The 11,297-nt window shown below is 46.2% G+C and overlaps 1 protein-coding gene across 1 annotated transcript in view; it reads right to left on the reverse strand.

Annotated features, from left to right (window-relative positions):
- Window positions 1-11,095, reverse strand: part of fgf11b (fibroblast growth factor 11b) — a 39,127-nt gene extending 28,032 nt beyond the window's left edge. The window contains exon 1 of the mRNA XM_012829970.3: window positions 9,660-11,095. Coding sequence (XP_012685424.1) covers window positions 9,660-9,852 — 193 coding nt within the window. The 5' untranslated portion in view covers window positions 9,853-11,095. The remainder of the gene's footprint in view (window positions 1-9,659) is intronic.
- Window positions 11,096-11,297: the final 202 nt, after the last annotated feature.

The raw sequence follows: 11,297 nt of genomic DNA on the forward strand, positions 1-11,297 counted from the left end.
CCTCATTGAGACAGACAGAAGAACAAAAAGGGATACCTTTTGTTTCCCAAATAAAGAAGTTTTGTGTCTTGTGACTCTGATCCTCGGCGTGTGTGTGAGTGTGTGTGTGTGTGTGTGTCTGAGTGTGTATGTGTGTGTGTGTTTATTCTTGTAAACGTCTCTGTCTACCTCCCACATTTACAGTCTCTTCTGCTGTGGTGATTTATATGTCCCTTTACCTTTGCAACAACAACAGCATCATGTAGCTCTCTCTCTCTCTCTTCCTCTCTCTGTCTCTCTCTCTGTCTGTCTGTCTCTCTCTCGCTCTCTTTCCCTCTCTCTCTCTCTCTGTCTCTCTCTCCCTCTCTGTCTCTCATTCTCTCAGTCTCAGTCTGTCTTTCTCTCTCTGTCTCTCTCTCTCTCTCTGTCTCTCTCTCTCTGTCTCTCTCTCCTTCATCTTCCTCCCACCCACACTGTAAACATCACACTTGCCACCCCTGTCTCCTTCCCTGAGAAAAACTGGCACATTACATTCGGCCGAGGCTGCTGTCTGGTCCTCCCACGGTTGACGCGGTTACAGCGGTTGCCGTGGAAGCAGCATCTGTGCTGCTGCTGTGGAGCCCTGCGGGCCTTCGGCAGTCGCCGCGTCGCCTCATCTTGATAAGGGAGTGCGGTGTAATTATAGGCGCCGCTTGACTGAGCGGCCAAGGGCGTTTTTCATTCGGCGCGAAGAGGCTGGGGCCCGACTGCCGGGGCTTTCCTCACCCTTCATTAGAAGGACTCCCTGCCTGTCCTCCTCTCCTCTCCTCTCCTCCTCTGTCTGTTCCCAATGCTATTCATATCATTGTCTCTATAACGCACACACACACACACACACACACACACATGCACACACATACATACACACACACGCACACACACACATCATGAGTGACAGGAAAAGAGAGAGGGAGGGGGGGTGAAGAGAGCAAGAGACTGTTCTCACTCTGAGTCTTGACCTGCGCAGTTAGCAAAAGTGGAATGTCAAGACCAGACAGAGAGAGAGTTTCCCCGCCTCACCCCTCAGCAAACGAACCCCTCAAGGAGCCAGTCAAAGACCACGCAGGGGGTTTCATCTTTACGATAAAGTATATATATACTGTGACTGCTCAGTGAATACAAATGTTTGTCCATCAGGGAGCTTTGTCCATTGCATATCTCATGTGTCTTTGTCAACAGTACTCAAAGCCTCAGAGGAGCAGCCAATAGGTTTGGGCGATGTCTTACTTCTGTGGCTTCACATGGCATGGTGCTGAATGGTTATAAAGCATATGGGTCATTCTTTCCTCTAGGGATGCACGATATTGAATTTTAGCCGATATCCGATATGCCGATATTTACAAGCTCATTTTGGCCGATTGCCGGTGCCGATACCGATATATACACCTCTGCTTTTTAATTATTGAAAAGTCTCTCCTGTACTAGAATTAATCTGTTATTATGATAGGGTATTGCTGTAGATACGGGACATTAAAAACTTGATTTGTATAATTTTAGAAATAGACATTCACTCATGAAACTATTGAAATGATTTCAAATATGGCAGATTTATTTATATTTTCACGTCACAATTTTCATACTTGAACAGTACCAACTTGAACAACTACACTCTGGAAATGCAACTTTGCTAACTTGGCAAGCTAACGTTGGTTAACTGACTTACAGTTTATTAACATCCCTTCTAGGATTTCTAGACTAATCTATGTAAGGTTATTGCCAAGTTAGCTATATAAATTCCATATATGCAAAAGTAAGCCATGTACAGATAGCGTGGGCTCGTGACGTAACGTTTCAAATCCCGTCAAATGAGATCATCAACTTCGCTGGTGTCACGTAGCATGCAAGCTAACTAGCTAGTGTTGTCTAGCTAACTAGCAACTTATTAACTTCTATTAGCGCGCGACAGGTAATGTTGCAAAGCGTTGCACGCGGGTGGTCTGCATCTATGCATGCAACCTACGTTACGGCCAAGCTGTCGTCTCCTCTTCCATCTCCTGAAAAGTTTCCTGACAAATAGCATGTCAACATCCTCTGATACTGTGAAGTACTGCCACACAGCCGACGTGTTGAATTACGTTGTTGGCGCTCATAGTAACCAAAACATTTGCTTCGCGTGCGCATAATTTGAACGTCACTTTATCGGCCAGGTACATCGGCAGAAATGTTCATATCTGCAGATGCCGATAATTAAGTTTTGAAGCTTTTATCTGCAGATACCGATGTCGAGCCGATATTATCGTGCATCCCTACTTTCCTCCTGTGGTGAGGTGTGTTGAGTATTGAGCTCTGGATATGCTGGAGGGGGGGGGGGGTTGGTGAGTGCGTATTTTTAGTCATAGTTCTTAAAGGTGTGTTTGCTCACCATTTTTATACATGGTAATGGTGAGATTCCTTTCTCTCTTTCTTCCCTTTTATTTTCCTCTGGGATTAGCTCCCTTTTCTCTAGCAATTAAACCCAGTGTGACACTACGATGTGTGTACATGCACTTCCAACCACACACACGCACACGCACGCGCACACAGACACACGCACACGCACACGCACACGCACACACACACACACATGCAGGTTCAGACTCACAGAATCCAAAACTCAGCCGTGAAATAAATTCAAGGTGAAAACTGTCTTCATTCCATTTAGGTCTAACTGTCTTGTTTTAACATGCTCTGTTTTCCTCTCTCACTTGCCTTCTCCTCGTGTACTCTCTCTCTCCCTCTCTCTCTATCTCTCTCTCTATCTTGCACTCTCTGTACCCCACCCCCTCGCTTCCTCTCTTGTTAGAGGTCAAACTCAATCTGTCCTTGTCACGTTTAATCAAAGTATCCACAAATTCAATTTCAGCCGGTACGAGTGAGGGGCTATCAAGGCGTTCTTTGTCACTCGCAATGTCTTTAGGACGAAAGACGAGAGGATGGTGGTGGGGAGGGGAGTTCCTGTGGTTATGTGTTTACTCATCACTCCATGAGTAAATAAGCTTTAAGGTGTGAGCCAAGACCCGGTAAAGCGTCATCTGAACCACACACCCCACAGCTTTAAACACACACACAGTATATACAGAAAACCACAAGGACTGCTAACAGTGCTTGTCAGCTCTCCTGTATGTACTGATGCTTTAAATCCAGGTGACAGTCATTTGTATGTATCATAATTGCGATTTTATGTCCATTTCCAAGAATAGACTCACAGGCAGCCATTTCTGCTGTGGCGGAAACCCATTTGGGCGATGTTTCAACTACATTAAGCCAGATGTAAATTAAGTGCCCCTTCATCTACTTTCTATATTCTTCTAACTGACATAATATTAGCTGTAGCAGACAGCGGCAATAATCACGACCGCGGCAATCTCGTCACCAGCCGTGGTAATGATAATTGGGTTGTCCTGGTTTGGCACTGAGTTAGCATGTAGTTGTCAGAAGGGTAAAGAGCATTTGGCACGGTGCCAGGCGTCCTGAGATCTCTCCTCTCTCCCCCCCCCCCCCCCCCCCCCCCCCCTCTCTCTTTCTCTCCCTCTCTCAGACAGAATTACTCATAATCTGAGTGCCGCTGTTCCGGTTCTGTCTCTACCTGTCGGTGAGAGCTGTCCTCTATCTGTCAGCTGAAGACACGGTGCAGGGCCAAAGGCTATTTTATTTGGGGAGCCGCAAATCCCTCTCCAAATAATGCCATGAAAAACAGGGAGCAAAATAAATAAAAAAATCGAATTTTCGTGTAAGTAAACAGGAATCACCCCAATTCCCCCAGCTCTAATTGTCTACTCTCTCGGAGACAGACAAAAAAATCCTGTAAAAATTATTACCCCCCCACCCCCACTCACATCGTCCCCAGTTGCATAAGGGGCATAATCTGGTGCTTGCATCTTTTCCATGTCCTCATTATCAAACAGCAGTGAGAGGACCAGATGATGATGATGATACCCTCCTTCTCGGTTTCCAAACTAATCGGATCGGATTCGTTTGCAAATGAATCGCAGCTGCCCCGGCCTCCAGCTGTGCTTGGCACTGGCAGAGGTGTGCTCGACCAAAAACCCGGAGGTCAAGCACCATCAAAGTCTGAAAATCACACATGCAAGGGAGATCTCTCTCTCTTCTCTCTCTCTCTTTCTCTATCTCTCTCTCTTTCTCTCTCTCTCTTTCTCTCTCTCTCTCTCTCTCTCTCAAAAAAAACAAGCTGGCCCAGGACAGTTACCAGATGTGTGCCCTGTTCAGTCAACAAAAGCCTTTGCCTCAGGGCCCTAATAAGGATCAGGCTACACACATACACACACACACACATAACTGATTAAAAGTATGTTTGCTCCGATTTGCGTTTAGTGTTTGCTATTCCGCTCTCCAAATAGCCATATCCCGCGATGAACACTAATTGACTGACACGGCGTAGGTGCACAGATTGATTCGGCATGACGAGCCATGACTCGTCCCAGTCAACGTTAGCGCCCAATTACAAGAGCTGCCGTTATCTATAATGATCGTCATTCACATGTGAATCTCTCTCCATGCCTCATTATGGCAAACATTAAGCACCCGGCTGAATATGTGACTGACACGCCGCGGCGTACAGCGCTGGGGAGAATCGTAGACTTTCGGCTGTCACGTTTAACCCAACCGCGACATCCGGGCGAGAGAGAAGACTGAAAATTGTGACGATGACGAGGCTGTATAGCTGTTGGATTGATTTACTCCCCGGCATCATTCGGGATGGGAGCCTCATAGCCAAACTGAGTGGGGGAGGAGAAAAAAAAGGGCTTTATTAAGATAAAGTGCTCTAATGGGCCATAGGAACTTCAAAGGGGTGTAATATGAAAGGCATTAAGGTGAACTGGTGCGATAGGAGTTGGATTATGATGAACCGCAGCGATGTGGGGTATCACAGACTCGCTCGAGTCCATTCCCCTGACAGGAGAGGTATAAACCTCTATCTGGCTAATGATTACATTCAAGACCCTGAATCTCTCTCCCCCCCTTCAAAAACATTATTCAAAATGAGCACCAGATGATGTTTTTTTCCGTTCACATTCTTTGAAGTATTTACCAAAACAAAACTACAGCGATGTGTTTACATGAAGGAGACATTCTCAATATACTACTTTAACAAAGGGGCTCCCTTAGGACTCTGTTAGTAAATAAGATGCAAAATATCACATCCAAATAACAACAACAACAACAAAAACACCATTTCAGTGTCAGTGTCATTACTTATGCATTAAGGCGCATGTGTTGCCACACCATAATGCTTTGGATGAAATTGGCCCGTGTCTGTTTACACCAGTATTTACCAGCCACATTTCTCTTGGTGTAATCAACTCTTACCTCTGGCTCCACTCCATGCCACACCCCTCACTATCCAACCCTCCAGCTCAAGCAGAAAGACAGCCTAATTCCAAGTGGGTTGGGGCATGTCATTTTAGGAAGGTTTTTAATAGTATATTCATAAACTGTAAGATGTGCTTCAGTAACTCAAAACAACGAGTTATATAGTCTGAACCCATAGAGGTTGTACCTGTATCCCCCTGATAAAGGGCTCCCTGTAGAAATCTCTTGGGACCATTTAGTCTGTCTGTTTTATGGCAGTTGGTAAGAGTCTGTGTTAAACCTTTAAGAGCCCTCTAGGAGGAAAAGTCCGTCTATGATTTTCCTGAGACTGCATCAGTTTGGCCGCTTAAACACACATAAATGAGACTGAATGGAGTGATGGGTGAGCACCTCTTCCACACGGAAATGTCCAATCTGTAAGAGTATCACTTATTTAAATGCTCACTCCCATGGTCTGTGTGTCCTTGGTGTGTTTGACCTGCCTATTTTCTCATACCCTGCATTGGTGGTATTTATTTATTATTTATTATCTGTGCCGCTCTCTTCTCTGCAATATCACACAATCTTGCTCTATTCCCGTTCACCATCTCTTTCCCTATCTTCACTTCCACTTCCATTCCTCTCACCGCCCTCCCTCTTCTACCCGTCTCTCACTCTATCAGGCTCCCTTCCGCACTCCACTCATCTATTCCTTCCTCCCACTCATCCTCCTCCCTCTATCCCCCCGCCTTCTCTCTCTCTCTCTCTCTGTCTGCCTCTCTGACCCCTGCCACTGTCACTGTTCTGATGGGCGGCCACCCAACACTGTGCAGTCTGATCAGGTGTTGTTGAGTAAGCGAGTTGAAGGCCCCATCCTTTGCGGTCAGCTTAATGTTATCCTCCGCTGGGTCTTTCATCGTGACCAGGTTGCGCGCCACATGGCCTCCCCTCGCCGGACCCCACCCATTCCCACCCGGACCTGGCCCGCCCCTGCCTCAGTGTGCCACAGCACTTTTCCGTCCTGGCCAGTCGATATCACCTGCTCCTGATGCCTTTACTACAGCCCACGGCTAAATACAAAACAGCTTTCGTCCTCTTCTTCTCTCTCTCTCTCCTTTTATCTCTTATTGGAGAAATGTTCTTACTCTTCATCTTCATCTCATCTTTTACTCCATCTCTCTGTAGTTTCATCTGTATCTGTTCATCTGTATCTGTTCAGCTGTATCTTACAGCATTCCAAAGTATGTTTGCCCGCATACATCCCACAGTTTCCACATGGTGTGATATCACATTTTTTGTTTGACATTATGGACACCTATACTGTATGTATTTGCAAACTGTGTCAACAGTGCAGGAAATAGTGATTTTGTTTGTCTGTTTTCTTGTGTAACTCCCCGCACCATGTAGCACAGACAATCCTTATCCATCACAACAACACAGACCTTAATTGTGATTACGTCTCTTGGATCTATGCAACACATAAGCACTGTGTGTGAGACGCAGTGTGTGTTTGTTTAAAGGGTGCACACTTCATGTCTCCAAGTGCAATTCCTTGGCGAACAAATAGAATGGCTAATTATTGATTAATCTGCATTCAGCATTGAGCTTCATGGATCTGAGACAGAGGGGAGACAGTCAGATCAGCCAGGGTCTTCGAGTACTGGAGTGGAGTGCAAGGGGAAGAAAAGGAGGATAGAGAGAGAGAGGAAAGAGAAAGGGAACAGGACTGGGGAGAGTGTGAAAGGGGTAAAGGTAGACGGAACATTTGATAAAATAGAAGAGCTAAAAGGCTGAGAGAGAGGGGAGGGGGAGGAAAGACCTGAGGGAGAGTGCAAGTGAGGTAGGGCCAGACTTACAGAAAGAGAGAGAGAGAGAGAGAGAGAGAGAGGGAGAGAGGGAGAGAGAGGAAAATGGAAAAGGGGGAGAGCAGCGGGAGCAGAGGAGGCGTAAAGAGAGCCAAACCCATTTGTTACACTCTCAGAGCCAGCGAGTGACACGTGCAGAAAGGTGTTCGCTTGTGCGCCGCCCGCTGCCTGCCAGGCCCCAGCGGAGGGAGACGTGAGGTGTGGGCCGTAATGCGGTGGCGACGGCGGTGTCGGCGGCGGCAGCAACGGCGGCGACGTGCTGCCCGTGGTGTCCCCCATCCCGCCCACCCCCCCCAAAAAAAACAGCTGTAACACACATGTGCCAGAACATACGCAAGTGGCACGGATCGCATCCATTACACCTCTAAAAGCCCCCGTGTCTGAAAGCTCAGTATTTTTGAGCGTGACATTGTGACGGCAGAGAGAGAGAGGGGGGGTGTGCAAGAGAGAGAGAGTGAGAGAGAGACAGAATGAGAGAGAGAGAGAGAGAGAGAGATAGTGAGAGGACGCTCAAAAACGAGTGCCTCTGGGGAACCAGGGCCTGCACAAATGGCCCAGAAAACTGGGTTTTCAGTCCTGCACATCAAAGAGACGAAACACTCGCTGGAACTATTTCCTCTTCTCCATTACGAGAGTAGGCGTGTGAAAAAACCCCTCTGTGTGATTGTGAGTGGAGCGGGAGTATGTGTGTGTGTGTGTGTGTGTGTGTGTGTGTCTGGCCATGGGAACAGTCGTGGTTTTACTCACTGTGTGCTCTCAAAGACAACCACATTACTATCTAGGCTGAACTGACACAATGGTTGCATATTGTTCTGCTGTACATATCAAAGCAGCACGAGGCTCCAGGACTGCTGGGAGCCTCAAATTCAAAGTTTCCTCAGAGATAAACAGAATGTATATCCATACATAAATTAACTACAACCTGCATACATACACACATACTCCAGCATTCACGCACATGTGCAAAGCACACATACACACACACTCATCTTAAGCACACATACATGCAAACACATGAGTGCACATACACACACACAAACACACACACACACACACACACACACACACACACATACACAAACACACACACACTCACACAAATACACACACACACACACACACACATACTCACTGCTTGGGTGAGCAACACACTGATGCAATGCAGCTTGATTAGAGCACATATAGATGATTTATATCCTAGCCTGTCATCAATTCACTTCTGGAAATGACAGTATACACAACGTATCAATCCATCCATCTCTCTTTTTGTCACACTCCCTCTCTCTATCACTCTGTCTCTCCCCTTTCCCTTTTCCTCTCTTTGTATATGCATTCATTTTATAAATATTTGATTGATTGACAGAAAATTTGTCACAGCATTCCATTCCAAGGAAAGCAATATCGTCACAAATGGTTGCAAATTACATGCTAATCAAATATGAGATAAAATTGTGTCCTTAATTGCACAGAACTCGCCTTTTATGTTGGCTTGAATGCACAGCTAATCTCTGAATGCCACGCTTAACCACAGAAATGGGAACAGGCTAAAAGCCTCACTGGAGACAAGAACGCCCACATGAACACCATCCCTCCACAAAACTTATATTTCCCATGGCTTCAGTAGATGCTGGGAAGGATGTGTACAAGTCTAATAATGACCTTCTAATCCAGAAAAAACCCTACAGCAGGATCCAGTGGCACCAGTGGCAAGGTTATGCTTGGAATGAATCACAGCAAATGATTAATCACAGGTGTGTACAAACAAACACACACACACACACACACACACACACACAGCATTTCCATAGGGAAAGGTTGAGGATCAAAAATAATTAAGCAGTCAGTTATTGTGTTGCTGTTGTAACATTCTGCACAAAAACATGCATTCATCTTAAGCACACATACATGTAAACACATGAGTGCACACACACACACACACACACAAAACACACACACACACACACACACACACACACACACACACACACACACACAAATACACACATGCACAAATACACATACACAAACATAACTCGGTATTAATTAGCCACCCACAAGGAGATAGCATAGGTGAAGGCTGCCAGGATCAGTGTGTGCATATAGGACATTTGAAGAGGAGGTAATTCACAGCAACACAAAGCTTACTAGAGAGAGCTACTATTCCAGCGTGGTGAGTAGGCAGACACTTCACCATATGTAAGGTGGCATTGACCATTGACTTTAGTTTAGCAGGTTACCTCAGAACTAGGTACACGAATGGATAAAGCTTGTCAGTTTAGTTTTGTCAGCTTTAGAAGGCATGAATTTGACTTGCTCATTTCATATAAGGAAGGTGAATAGACAATGTTTTTTTTATGACCATCCTCCATAAATGAAAGAGGAAGAACACAAAAGGTCCATAAATGCCAATGAATGTCTTCAACCACTGGAAGACTTTGCTCAACTCCTCAAAGACCCATACAAATAGCAAAAAGGACAACTACCTACCCGGTCTTAATTCTGGCCTTCTTCTTCGACCACCACATAATCGAACTTTATTGATGAGAACAAGGATCTGTTTCTGGCAAAGGGACTTGTTGCTCTTTTGGCAGACTTTACGCTTGCTGGGTTGCGGTCGGTTGGCGGAGTCGTCCTTGACGGCCCGTTTCTGTCGAATAAGAGAGCTGGCAAGAGCTGCCATCTTCCCCCCCTCTCACCTTTGGGAGGGGGGTCTGTTCTGGCCTCACACCCCCCTGCTGGTTAGATCGTCTCACAGAAGCCCCAGAAAAAGACAGACCCCCCTTGTGAGGGTAGTGCGAGGTTCAAGGCAGTCACTCAAGCAAGTAGGGTTTCCCCAAAGCAGGATCAGGTAGAAACACCGATCTCTGGCTAGACTCAGTCAACAAAGGTTTTGCCCTTCACTCTCGATGTAAACCCAGCCCAAAAAAACAGGCAAATAAAGAAAACAAAAACGATAACAAAAATACACTATACAAGTCAATGTTCAGAAATGTCCGTAAAGAAAAAGCGGATGAGAGTTTGGTCACATTTTTATAAAAGGGCAGTCCGTCGGGACGGAAAACCAGCAATTGCGACATGGTCCTCGGAACCACCTCACCTCCCATGTCATCGTGCTTGTGAAGGCTCCCAACCACGGGCAGAGGTAAAGGTAAACTTAAGCTCGTCGCTCTCAGCCGAGACTCAGAGCTTGCGGGAGGATTTGTTCTCTGTCAAGTAAACAATCCAGGCTAGGACACGCCGCTCTCCTCAAGCACGAAAAGTTCTCTCCGCAAACACGGAAATGACAACACGAGAAAATTTGCTCCAAAAAAGACAATGGTTATAATAATATATATATATAAAAAAAACTATTTGCTTACAAATGACAAACTGTGGTAGTGGATGAATCAGATTCGGAGCGACCAGGAGAAGCAGTCCACTGATAGATCAGTAGATGGTCACACCATGAAATCCCTCATGTGCAGTCAAACTTTGCTTCTCTCTCCGGGAAAGAAGAAAAAAAAGAAAAAAAACGAAAAAGAAAAAAAAAAAAACAGCCAGATGAAAAGCCGGAAGAGTAATCCAATGTAGTTAGATCCAGAGGCGACACACAGCAGGCAGGACATAGGAGCCCACGATGGAGGGATGGAAGACCGGCCGGCGACGGATAAAAGAATGGACAGAAAGAGAAAGATTTCTCTTCACGTCTCCTCTGACATGCTCTCTCTCTCTCTTTCTATTGCTCTTTCTCTCTTTCTCCCAACAACCCTCACCTACACAGCCCACCCCCTCACCCAGAACCAGCATGTGTGTGTGAGTGTGTGTGAGTGCGTGTGTGTGTGCGTGAATTCCAGCGGCTACCACCAGTAGAGGTGACATTCATGAGAGAACGAGAGAGGGAGGGAGGAGAGAGAGAGAGAGAGGGAGGGAGGGAGGGAGGGGAGGAGAGAGAGAGAAAGCGCGAGTGAGCGCTCGAGTGGGTGAGTGAGAGAGAGAGAGAGAGAGAAACAACAGAGGGAGGGGGGAAAAAAGAGAGAGCAAGCGAATGAGAGAGGGGAGAACGACAGAGATGAAGACGGAATTAGAGAAAGACAGAGGGAGAGGAGGAACAGAGAAAGCATGTGTGCGAGAAAGCGAGAAGAGACA

This window comes from Clupea harengus, chromosome 8 (assembly GCF_900700415.2).
Source record: "Clupea harengus chromosome 8, Ch_v2.0.2, whole genome shotgun sequence".
NCBI classification, from domain to species: Eukaryota; Metazoa; Chordata; class Actinopteri; order Clupeiformes; family Clupeidae; genus Clupea; species Clupea harengus.